The sequence below is a fragment of the Alligator sinensis genome, unplaced genomic scaffold, assembly GCF_000455745.1.
Source record: "Alligator sinensis unplaced genomic scaffold, ASM45574v1 scaffold861_1, whole genome shotgun sequence".
NCBI classification, from domain to species: domain Eukaryota; kingdom Metazoa; phylum Chordata; order Crocodylia; family Alligatoridae; genus Alligator; species Alligator sinensis.
Window position 1 is genome coordinate 2,001,845 of NW_005842153.1, and position 13,462 is coordinate 2,015,306.

The 13,462-nt window shown below is 42.2% G+C and overlaps 1 protein-coding gene across 1 annotated transcript in view; it reads left to right on the top strand.

Moving 5' to 3' along the window:
- Positions 1 to 13,462, top strand: part of ALPK1 (alpha kinase 1) — a 115,970-nt gene that overhangs the window by 59,551 nt on the left and 42,957 nt on the right. Inside the window, exons 4-5 of the mRNA XM_006025555.3 lie at positions 6,899 to 7,097; positions 10,834 to 10,893. Coding sequence (XP_006025617.1) covers positions 6,899 to 7,097; positions 10,834 to 10,893 — 259 coding nt within the window. The remainder of the gene's footprint in view (positions 1 to 6,898; positions 7,098 to 10,833; positions 10,894 to 13,462) is intronic.

The following is a 13,462-nucleotide window of genomic DNA, read 5'->3' on the forward strand; positions in this document are numbered from 1 at the left end:
AGGAATGGACAGTACAAACACCCCAGAATAGATGACAGCCTGGCAACAACCCAGGGGATGAGAGATATGAATTTAAAAATCCTATCACATTGAGGAGGGCCTAAACCCCAGCTTTTCCATATCTTGGGGGAGTGCTCTAACCACTGAGATATGGTAAAACAGGGCTGTCCAACTTCAATGCACACCAAGCCGACCATACACTGTAAGGACAGCTCCCCCAGATCCCCACCCCACTGCACAGGCTACACATCCCAACACCTCCCTATTGCCATATGCCCCCCAGGAGCCCTTCCCTATTGCACAGCAATGGGAGAGGCAGCTGCAGAGGCCCAGAGACTGCCAGCTGGACAGCCCTGGCATAAGGTCGGGCAGGAAGGTGTGAGGGAAGCTGGCATAACACCTTCTCTGGCTCTGTTCTGAAGTAAAGATTAATCCTTCCTCTACTGTGCAAAGAATGACGTAGGCACTTACATTCAGGGGAAAGTTTCTGAAAGAATCCTGGTCTGACTTAGATACTTCCCTGAAATCCTGAGTTAGGTGTCTAAGCCCTTGGGAGGAATAGGATTTAAGCAACACCTCTGTCCTCAATATTTCCTACACACTTAGATGGATACCACCTCAGCACCCTGGGCATTTTAAATCCCATTCAAGGGATTAGGTATCACACTTCCCCTCAGGGCACATGGATCACCTAATTCAAGGTAATGGATTCCATTCCAAGTGCCAGGCACCTAAAATAGTAAATTGGTGCCATCATTGCAACACCCAATTCCTTTTGTAGATCAACTTGGCCCTATGTCAACATGGAAAGTCTGTGGCAGAGCTGAATATTGAACTTAGACCTCCAAGCCTCAAGACTGCACCCTGGCAGTCACCTAACCCCCTTGGATCAGGAAAAACTTAATATTTGTATAACAATTTACAGCTGTTCACTGTAGCTATAAACATCTTCCCAGCATTCTGGTGAGACACAAGTCACTCAGGGTCTGTGTTCTGATGTGGTCTGTGGTCTGTGGTCTGTTCTCCAGCTTTCTGATGTCTCCAAGACCTGTCAATATAAGCATAGTCTTGGTGACTTACAAATGAATATTTGTCAATGCTCTTTTCATGCACATGAAGTCTACAGGCTATGCATAAGCAACAAAGGAAATTGCCACGACATGTCATGACATGACATATTACATATATAATATATAGTAATAAAAAACAAGAGTTGAATATTAAATGCCACTGCTGTTTTCATTTTGTGATGGAAGAGCTTTACTCAGACAAAAAAAGTCCCTTAGATTCTTCTATATTTGGGACCACTAGTCATAAAGGGCTCAATCCTGCTCCTAATCCTGTGGCTCATTAAAATCTGATCCCAAAGTGAGATCCATTACACTAGATTGCAGCAGGGTCATCTGCTAGGGTTGAGCAGAGAACGAAACAGTACAGAAGTTCGATAAATCATTCTAACCTGAATCAATCTCATTTGAGTATATCTCGCACAAGATCTATCTTAAGTTGCTTGCATCGTTTTTAGATCAGTCTATGTTCACCAACCTTCTGTATGGTTATGGGTTTAGATCGATCTATGTCTAAAGACCAGTCTAAATGTAATGTCTGTATGTGCCTTAATTATTAGTATCCAGAATCATGGGTTTCACTCCCCAGTCTACAGATGATCTGCAATATGACTTGATCATCTTGTGCATCAGTGCATCTCTTTGCACAAAGGTAGGCATGTTGCTAACACCTCTCAAAAAGTTACTGCCAAGCTGTCTTATGTTTGTATAATACAATAAGATTATCAGATAAAAACCTCAAGATTTGACAGAGAACTCTTGTTCAATGCTGCACAGTTAAAAATGCCCAGCAGATTCTGTCTTCACTGGAGAAGATGGGGTCTTCCAACCCTGCTTTAGACAAATGGAGTGAAATTTCAGATTGTGGTATTAGAGCTCCACATACATTTGACAACAGCTGGTACAGATAGATAGTATAAATATAGGTTATATATAAGTATATATTATATACTTATGTGTGATGTAAATTTAGGATAGGTTCAACCTAGGAGAAATAACTAAGGCTTCTGGAAATATATACCCTGTTGCATGGAATTAGAGTCTTTCTACTAAGCAAAACTGGTTTATTACACATTTAAATTTTCAGGGACAAAATAAATGGAGGCAAAGATATTCAAATGTGGATGACTATAACTAGGTCCCTAAATTCATAGTTGGGCATCATAAAGATGGCAGGGCACCCAGAATCTCAAAAAATTAGGGTATTTATTTAAGTGCCACGTTTCTAACTCTCTTAGCTACAAAAGCACCTTCCCAAATTTGTACTTTCCTGACTCTGCAGACAGGCACTGTTTTCATTTATTTCTATGATCCTTTTTTATGTAAGCATTACTTCAGAAATAAGACTGATAAATATTGATTCAAGACTATTTCTCTTCTTTATGCTTTTACATTCATTTTACAACAATTATAAGGATTTCCCTTCCCTCCCTCCACCCCTCCTCCTCATTTACTATGCACCAATAATATCCTTTTTACACAGTTTCTTGCCAGTTCTAGTGCCAGATGGCTCTGGTTCGGAGTTTTTCTTCCCTCTTGGGAACAATTCCCATTGTCATAGCAAAGAAGGTGTCATGGCTTTGAACCCAAAGGAGGAACCCAAATTTAAGGTGCAATGTGAGGAGGAGTTAGAGCACTAATGCTAGAAACCATGAAAACAGCACACACTTCCACTCACTGCTGTTAAGCAAAAGCCCTTCAGCAAAGGCTGTTTTGCATTTTTCCCCAATTGTCTGTGTATAGAAATCTAGTGCAAATTTAATTCCGTCACCACCTGACTCCATTCCCAGCCATGAGGTTCCCTTTGTGTCATAAACTCAGTTAGACATATGCATTTCACATTCTGGAAACAGATGTTAAAACAAAGTGCGTGTGTGTGTGTGTGTGTGTGTGTGTGTGTGTGTGTGTGCGCGCGCGCGCGCGCATCTGTCCATCCGTCCGTCCGTCCCAAGGTATAAATATAGATAGACTCATACTTTAAATTAACAACAAGAAGAAATTTAGTAAATCCTAGTTTTTGGATAGGTACCTATGAAAGACCAAGTATTCGTTTATGAACAGCAGAGCTGAATTTGTGTTTGTTCCCAGGGAGCCAGTCACACCTTTTGAGGTCAGTGGAGTTTCTCTGAATTCTTACTCATGTGACCAAAAGCAGAACTTGGTCCTCTGTCTCATTTTGTTTAAAAGTTGTTAGGAGACTTCCTTTGTATACCCTTTGTGTATATTCCCAGCAGGTCAGTGCGTTATCTGTGGGTGCTGGGGAATTTTACATTGCTGTAATTTGGCAGAAAATGAAAGACGTGGGTATTAATTTCTCAGTGTACTGCTTGAAACACCCAAGCATAATTACAAGGATTGACATCAAACTACACTTCTCTGTGCCACACAGCATGCAGCCGTTCCTTTAAAGAAATAGTGAAGTTTCTCCCCCTGCCTTGACTTTTCTACATTTTGTGTCCATTTGGTTTTGGAGAGGGATACAAGAGGTTTCAGCATTGATCAGAGAGTTAAATTATGCAGCTGCAAGGCTGCCAAGCCCTCCAGAATAGGATGCTTCGTTTAGATTTTTCACAATGCTATTGAAGTGCTTATTTTCCTCCTGAAGAGACACAAACAGATGCAAACTTCTGTAAACACTTTAGAAATGAATTCAGTGAGTTTGGCCTCTCAGCAGTGCTCAATAGCTGACAGAAAAATGTCTAATTAGTGCAAGTGGAAATAATAGGGCCACTTGGATTCTTTCCATCCTCCTCCAAGTCTACTTTTCCTAGGAACTCAAAGGCCCTTTTGTTTGGCAGGTCACCCTCTCTCAGGCTTTTGTGCTCCAATCTATTAAGGGAAGGAGGGGAGGAAAAAAATAGATTAGGCGATGCTCTGTGCTTAAATATGTGGCATGTTCATGAGCATTCGGAATGGGTAGTTTGCAGTGTCAGTTTACAGGTGCTTAGAGAGAGAGATTCCTCCACTGTCAGCAGCCACGAGGACAGCATGTGCATGCAGTGCAGGGAAGCCCTTTCAAGAGCCAGCCGGTGGGAGGATGCATACACCTCACATTCAAGGGGAAGTAAGCTTTTAAAAAATCCATCTTCTCAAAGCATGAACATGCTGGAAGCTGGCAAACATGCTGTTGTGGTTTGATTCCACAAGCTTAAAATCAAAACGTGCACTTTAAGTTTCTAGCCAAACCATCTCCAACTTACTTTTCCTTTCATCTGAGAGATGCATGATAAGCTCTACATTTAAAAGCTACCTGGTGCACCTTCAGATAGATTACTATGATCACCTCCATGGGTTTGAGCCTGATCTCACTTGCACCAGAGTGACTCAAGAATAACTCTGCTGATGACAAGATAAGAGCAGTATGAAAAGAAGAGTAGTTTCCATAGCCCACATATTTAAAGATACTAGGGTTACCATATTTCCAATTCCAAAAAAGAGGACACCTGTGGGGGAAGGGGAGGAGAGGGGGAGGGGCATATAATTGTTGGGGGGGAAGCAGTGATATGCCCCCTGCTCCCTCCCACCCCAGCCCTGCTTGTGCCTCTCACTCCCAGACAAGGGGTCCAAAAAAAAGAGGACCTGTCTGGGAAAACCCAGACATATGGTAACCCTAAAGTTAGGTACCTAACCTAAATACTTCTAAAGATCTGGGTCTGTTTCCACACGAAAAGAGAAAATGAAAGAAATGTTATAGGCCAGATATAAAAACTGAACTACTGTCCTAGCATTGTTCTTTAGAGATTTTGTGCTGACTTGGGTAACATTCTCTCTCCTGCTATTTAATAGGGTTTGGAGGCCAGATTCTTCCTCCTTCCAAAAAGTTTTAACTCCATCAGTTTCACTGGAGTTAGTCCTGACTGATGCCAGTGTGAAAGAAACAAGAACCAAGTCCTTCCTGTGAGAGAGCTCGACCCCTCATCGCTCAGATACTTTTCTCTATATAAACAGCCCCTTTCATCCAAGAACCTAAAACAGAAAATACAGCACAAGCTTTCCAAGTTGGACACGTATCATTCCAAGTCTCATTATTTATAGGGGGAGAACTGAGGGGCCTGTGAATGTGGTGGCCAAAAGCCACCATGCTTGTTAATTTTGTACAGGAAAAGCATAAAGGGGATGGATCCCTGATTGCAAGAGTCACTTTCTGAGGCCACGTGCGTCTCCCCTTTGTACAAACAACCCCTTTTACTTCCCTCTTGCTTCAAACAGAGGGCTAGTGTAAGCCATGGGAATAATATAAAACAGGGTCCCAGTTAACAGCAGTTAGAGACAATAAATCCACTCTTCTGCAGTTGGTGCTCAGGGAGTAATTTCCAGATGGGGAAGAAGTTTCCTGCCATGATTACTAGCCCTTCATTCTCAACTAAGCATACTAATGTAATTTGTTTACCTCCGTGGAATAACTCTACTTTCCCCTCTCTCAAAGCAAACCCTTGTAGGAGGTAAGAAACTCTGAATGTCAGCATGTCCAGGTTCTCTCCTCATTGTTCCATTGGGGGGCTGACCCCCAACCTCCACGGAGAAGGCCCCCTAACCTGACAGATGTCCCAAGATCTGCATGGATCTCTGGACACCCACAGAGGCTCTGTGCTTCCACACAGCTGCCCTGCTGGCCTCCCTTCCCGCTAACAGCATGCTCCTTCATGAGCTCTGGCTGATTTCTCCTGCCAGTGTGAAGGATCAGCCACAGAGGGGACACCAAGGGAGTTAATACTGCTTTAAAAATCATTAAAGGTGACCTAAAAGGAAAAACATTGGACTCCTGCCCTGTTTGCTGCTTTGTGATGTATGAAGGAGTGTTTGATCTTGCAATCTTTAGTGTTGAATTAATGCCACTTGTTTATATTTAGGGCCTGATCCCACAGAGAGCTGAGTGCCTCCCCTATCAGACTTGTAAAGGGGGAAAAAAAAAGAGGAAAGGAAAATCTGGAGGCAAAATACACTCCCACTGAAGTGACTGGGAACCCCCCACAGCTCAATCCTGACAATCAGGCCTCTTATTTAAATATGATTTGAATATTCACACACCGTTAAACAACTGGCCTGCTTTTTCAGAAGCACTCTGAAAGTTTGGCAGTTTTCATCTTGACCTCTCCATGTCACCTGGAAGGCAGGAATAGTAAGATATACACACCTCCTCTAGGTGCTTTGAGACTTGTGGTTACCAGTTACAATACAGAGCTGTTTCTGAAGTCATCCTGTGCAACTGCAGCTCTCATTGGCATCGGGCAAGAACTAGAGAGCTCAGTGCTTCACAAGGTCAGGTGCTGGAAGGCCCAGTCATTATTAATTTTTTCAGTATTGACTTACATGTATTTGCAGAACACCAGCCTTTATAGTTCATGGGGCTGTACAGCAAATAAAAGGACAAAGATTAAAGCCATAGTACGCTACCACAAACAAACTCAAACTACCCAGCCAGAATCCCCTGCTAAAAAAAAAAAAAAAAAATCAAAACAGAATTAGTCATATTTATAACACCAATAAACACTTTCTCTATATCCCCCTTCCCTATCCATAACTAAGAGCACAAGAACAAACTAATTGCAAGCAGGTTTTGAAATGCACACAAAACATTCAAATCAGCCAGTGGAGATTTGTTTTTCCTCATGTTCATTTATTTCATCTCCGTAAAATTGCATTTCTGTCTTGCAACAATTATGGAAAATTTTCTGTAACTGGAAATTTGCCTGACTGCATAATGTTTTTTTAGCCAGTATCATTAGTCAGAGAATTGCTAGCCCTGAATATTTTCCGTAACCAGTTAACTGAGCTGCTTTTATCTCTTCAGTTTCTTCCTGGCTGCCTCATGGTTTTGGCGTTCTTTTCAGGTTTATCTGAAAGCCTCCATCATGGTCAAGGACTATGCAACAGCAGCTGCTATTGTGTTCCTGACTGACCGATTCCTATATTGGGTTGATGCCTCCAGCAAACTTCTTCAGATTGCCAAAGGCCTGCATAAGCTGCAGCCAGCAACACCAATTGCCCCTCAGGTGGTTATTCGCCAAGCTCGCATCTCTGTCAATTCAGGTAACAGCACTTTTGTTGTGTTTTCTTTCCATTTTTTCAGCTCGGTTTCAATTAGGAGCTACTTGACTTTCAAGAAGATACTTTGTCCCATTCAGGGGCTGACATTCCTATGATCCCAGTGCCATCTTTTTAAACCTCCATCCCACTCCCAGCCCCCTTCATCCCTCCCATCTCCTCTTGCCAGCACAAAGGGGCTGGCATAAAGGGCTTCAGAGCCAAAAGCAGTAGAGAAAATTGTGAAAGGGTGTGGAAAATACTAATTGGAGCTTTTGTTCCTTAACAAATCTGCCCTGCTGGTTTCAAACAGGGGTATCTGAATTGCTATATTTCTGATCAACAGCCTTTAAAAACTAGATTAGAATCCTGGTATTTTCTCTGTACTATCCCAGTCGCTTTTCATTAGGGCCACTTGACTATGCAAACAATGCAGTGGAGAGACCTGCTCATATACCCTGGTATCTTTTTATTTATTTCATTTTTTATCACTTTTTTCCAGCATGGACAGAAACAGAATGTTCTTTAAAGTATCTTCCTGCTGTGGCTTTGGGCATCAAATAAAAAGCAACAAAGCTGACCTAATCTAAGCTTTAAAACCTAAGCTTTATTTTAAAATATATATATATATTTTCAGAAATCATGGTTAGAGAAACTATATTATCTACCTTAACAGCAACTCTTATCTGTCCTTATGCATTTCTAACATTTCCATTGCTGTGGGGTTCAGTTATTGGACTACTCAAACGTGTGGGCTAATTCTGAAAATACTGACAACATTTTATTCACATAAAGTAAATTTTCAGCTGGACCAGGCAGTGGTCATTATGAAGAAGGCTTTCAGCTTTACATCCTCTCTCTTGGTCTTCAAACCTGTCCTGTGCGACACAAACCCTTGAAATGTGTAAGCAACAGCTAATGCATGGAACACCCACAGTTAGTTGCACATTGTGCCACAAGTGACAGGACTCACTGTTTTTTCCCCACAGTCAGTCCTGTATTTAGGATATTTCCAAACTAAAAGAGTCAGTGTTGAGTGGTGTTACAGATGGCAGCAATCACAAAAAAAGTCAGGCCCAACTTGCTCAAAAGTTGGTGGTGCATGAAAAGGGTCCCTGAGTCAGTTTGCCAGGGCACAAGAGTGTGCGGGCCAGGAGCGACCCGAGCCCTTTTCCGTGCTGCACGCGGGCTGTGGCCAGCAGCCTGGGCACGCCGGGTCGGAGAGGGAAGGCCGTCGAGCTGGAATTAGGCACAAACGCGTATCGGTAGTTTTAAAGATTGTTTACTTACACCGAGATGGCAGTGGTGTAGGCTGGAAAACTTGCTTGAGTTGCGGTTACAGACAGACAACACAGACGGTCTCGTGGAGGTTGCTAGGCTCCATGATGCAGAGCTCCAGATGCCCTGGGTGAACGAGCCACCAAAATGGGAATCGTAGATACGTCTTATAAAAGTCGCGCTCGAAGACGGAAAGAGGTGGGCGGTGGATCAGGCCGCCAAGCTCCTCTGGATCTCACACAGGGTTTCTATTACCCTGCCGTGTACCCAAAGTCCCCACAAGATGGATGTGGAGTCCTCTTCAGCTTGGGCGGAAACCGCTCAAGCCTCTTATACGGCTAACAGGCCAATCGTTAGCCGCCACGTGTGAATAATTTAGAACTAGCCAATAGCGGGGAACGAATTTGCATACCAGTGGCGGGGACTCTTTTGTACCGTGCACTCCTCTTTCAACATAAGCAATGCACTCTGCAAAAGAAGCTGTAGAAAAAGCGGGAAACTCGTCCCTGCACCGGGGTTTTCCTCTGCAACAGGAAACTTTCCCGTGCAATGAAGCTGCAACTTGGCGGGGATAATTCTGGTGCCGAGGCACACACAAAAATCATGCCTTTGGGTCATGACAAAGAGGAAGAAGGTATTCAGGGAAATAGGATGTCCTCTGCTCAGACTACCCCAATATAGTTAACTCAGGCCAGGCCAACCTCACTCTGCTCTCCTCTGGTATAAGGAGTTCAGTCCCTTTCCCTGTGTCTCTGCAGAGCTTTAAAACTACTGCCTCTGCTCTCTCCAGCCCTCCTCTCTGAAGAGCAGAGAGATGGATCCAAGCTGCCCATGATTTCAATGGGAGGCCAAAGGGAGCAGTCTGGCCTACTACATTTTTCATGAGAGGAAGAGGGAGAGAGTCTGCCAGCCTTCAGAGAGGCCAGCAGCTCATGGTCTGTTTCACGTTCTGCTCTCCGTCACCTTCTGAAAATACCTTCAGCCCAAGATCCTCTCCCTAGTCTGTGCCTGTGCCCATGACCCTCCCTCCTTAATAAGAGGTGCTGAGAGAATGAGGTGCTCTAACTTACTGGAGGAGAATCTACTCTTTTCCACAACTTCTTGCCTGTCAGTTGTTGCTGCTTCTGGTCCTCGAAAGGCATTGCCTGCCCTGGGAAACTAGAAACACAAGCAAAACCCTCTCTCCTAAGAGCTAGCTCATGCCTGCTCCATACATGCTGCACTAATGTTGCATACAAGAGGCAAACTGCAAGGCAACTTTACAGTAAGCTTGGCTGCCTGTCATTTGAAGGGGAGTAGAATAATGGCACCACCTACCTCCAGCCCTCTTGTAAATGCCTTTATCCCTCCCCATAACTATGTGGCTGTACAGGAGCTGGCAGACATGATTAAAAATATTATATTAATAACTTCAGTGACAGTCATATCTGAAAGGAATGAGGTAAGACCACACTAGGAATCCAACCAAGTTCTGTCTCCCCTGGAGTGGACAATACCATCATTAATCATTAAGAGAACAAGAATGTTTTTGTTCAGTCCCTATCTCCTTAAACCCACCTATGTGCAACCCAGGCACTGGAGGACAGGCCACTCCTTGCAGTATTTTATATCCCTATAGCCTCTTCTAATGGAGGAGCATGGTGCTTTACAAACTCACACTTCCCATGTAGGAGATGGGTTTATCGACAGGTTTTTTACTACTAATCTTCGCTGTCATATCTGAACACCTTCCACATAAAATCAACAGCAACAGTGAATTCCTTAGTTGATTGCAGAAAAACTCTGGGTCTGCTCTCTTTTTAAATAGTTCTGTTAGGTGTAGGGGTTTAGGTTGTAGCCGTGTTGGTCTAAGGACATAGGCAGACAAGGTTCCTTGGGTGAATTTGATATCTTTTATTAGACCAACCCAAATAGTTGGAGAATATTTATTAAGCAAGCTTTCGGGTTCAAAAACCCTTCGTCAGGCTAAGGAAGTTAGGTGTATGTTTTTGTTGCTGCTTTCTTCTGTTAAAAAAAAACTAAGTAGCATTATCAGGTATCCTGCAAACACACCGCTGAATATATTACATTAATACAAGAGGAACTACAGTGTAGCAAATATATTCTCAAGTTACTTCAGGATGGTGCCACAGATTCATTGTTTCTGCATGCACAATTTTCTAAGTACAAAGAAACAGTGGTAGCCTAGATAAAGAGACTTATTTTCTTTATCACTTCTGCAAGATTTCTGTGTATGCAAATATGTATGAGTCTTACAGATTCCAGACCACTTGTTTAAAACTACCTGTGCATGTTTAAAAAGCAATTCTTATTCTAGAAACTTACTTTTCTATACATTATGGAACTAAAAACATGTAAGTATGACTAGTGAATGCATTAGGAACAGAAAAACAACCTCCAACAAAGAGGCCTTGATTAATGAATAATTCAACACACTTTCAGTGTTTGTTTTTTATTTTTTCAGGTAAACTTTTAAAAGCTGAATATATTCTAAGCAGCCTCATAAATGACAATGGAGCTACAGGTATGCTATGATAGTTTGCAATTTGGTAAATCTTTTAACTTACTGTACCATTCATTACACTTACACATCCTTTGAATATGCTGCTTCACTCCCCAACTCTCAGTAATGATCATTCTTTATATCATATTTTTCCCCTTAACCTTAATATGATATGGATGGAAAACCTTTTTCTTTTTTAACTTTCTTAATTCATTCAGAACCCAAACTCTTCAAATCTTTGCTTATATCAAGAAGTACTTTGCACCTTTGCATTGCCTGTCTTCTGCTTCTTTGCCTTGGGAATTTCTAACATTTTGAAATTTTAAGTAGTGTCAGATTGGGAGGAGGAAGGGGCAGGAAGAGAGGAGGGGAATCAGTCAGCAATCAGAGAAATGTTTTCTTTCTTCCATTCCAAACATGAAATTACTCTCCAAAATTACACTGATCTTATGCACCAAAATATGTCAGTGCTAATTACAGGTTTAAATATCATTATTTAGTGACCTTCATATCTAGAACTGAAAGGAAGACAGAGTGAGTCCCTGGGTTTCATACTGCTTGTTCCTAGTCTTGGGACCTGTAACAGAACAGACATTCAGTTCACATAAACCAGTTTGAAAATGGCTGAAACCAGTTTGAGATAAATCTGGTTAAAAGCAATATCAGACCTAACTGATTTGGGTCAAACAGATTTATGCAAGTTCTGTCCCAGGCAGCTGGTAAATTTCCTCTATCCCTTCCTTGGAAAAGCTGTTTAAGAGCTTGAACTAATGAAAGAAGCTTTTGTTTTCTTGATGGGGTGCTAAATGCTATGTTATCAACTTCCCTATGGCTCCCTCACTGGTGAGGAGCAGCGAGGGAGTGAGGAACTCCTCCCAATCAGAGCATCCTGCCCAGACCTGGCCATGCCCCCACTTAGCTCAGCACTGTTGAAGGGAAGGGAAGGGACAGCTCCTCTAGTGTCCCCTGGCTTCTAGCCTGAGCCAGTGCAGGCATGTATCTGCATTTCTTCAATCCACAGGGAATGTCCGGGTGGTTGCAAACAGGTTCAGCCTAGCCAGGTTAGACTAACCTGCAAACATTGAATCAATTCAGGCTTTTTAAACATCTGTCCCTAGCCAGAAAGATCTAAAATGTTCTTCTAGTATTTTGATAAGTATGTTAGCATTTAAAAATGTTCTAGTTATCATTTCTGTCCCCTGCAGAAATCTCTATAATTATTGTTCACCTTAAGCTTGGAATGATATGTGGCTCTAACACTCAATAAGCAAGAGCCAGGCCTCCGAGAAATATGAGATTATTAAAGAATCCTCTCCACCAAATTTTCGGTTCCATTTGTTTTCTGGCTTCTGTGTCATTAGGGCTTACTTGGCTCACATTGTCAAACATTTCTTTGTAACCATGAGGAATAAACTCTGGTTATTTCTTTTTTATGAAACAGATTCTCACACTCATGAAACACCAGAAACTGGGTTTTTAAGGGGGAAAAAAAAGAAAACCACCAACTATAACAAAACCTATGATAAAAAATAAGTTAGAATCAGCAACCCTGGCTACTGAAAACACCATTAAACTAAAAAAATAAAAATAACAACCTCTTAGTTGGGTGGCACTCAGTGATCACAACTGTGTGTAACCTTTGTTTGTCACTTCCTTTGTTTATGTTTTTTAGTAATGTACGGTACAAGTGTGTCTGGTTTTGATTTGCACTTAGCACGTTTACCCTTTAGCTAATAGCATTCTATGTATGTGCATTTATATGTGAAAGATACCGTCACCTCTAAGAAGAATTAAGAATCAATTTATTTTCTTAATCAAGGTAGGGTATTATGAACACTAGCATTTTAATATTATAATATAGGATGTCCAACTTCTAAGTGGCCAGGGGTCCACGCATCCCCTCAGACCACACTAGCAGGGGCTGTACCAGTGGAGGGCCACAGGCCCCAGGGACTGTATGACCCTCACCCCTCCCACTGTACTGAGCTCCCAGGTGTGCCCCCTTCCCCCCCACTTCTCCATACATACTGCCCTACCCCACTGCTGCACCTCAGGTGCTCCCCTACCCCCCTGCTGCACCACATGCCTACCCTGCTGCTGCTCTCCATACCCCTACTTGGACAGCCCTGGTATAAGGTATTGGTAGGGGATAGGAAAACAATTTATATAGATGGCAGCATAACACTCTCTCTTTTTAACCAGTAATAAATCACCACAAATAAGCAACCCTACATTAATGCATTCAACCCCTTAAATTAATATGTATGTATTTCAATATTATTTTATTAATAGTTACACGTAGCCAACTTTTGCAAATCACCTCAAAATCCCCAGAGGAAAGGTTCTATATAGAAGTACTAATTATCCACTCTTACTACTACTGCTCAATACTACATCTGTGTGCATGGTTGGTAAAAAGCTTTGTACCTGTATATTTATCTAGGTTCTTGTTATAGCCTGTTACCTTGATATCTGAGTACCTCTAAGATATCTGAAGGCATAGCACAAAATGCATTGAAGTCAATGGAAAAAAAAACCCAGTTAACTTCACTGAGATTTGAATAAGGTTTTAAGAACTCAGACTATAACA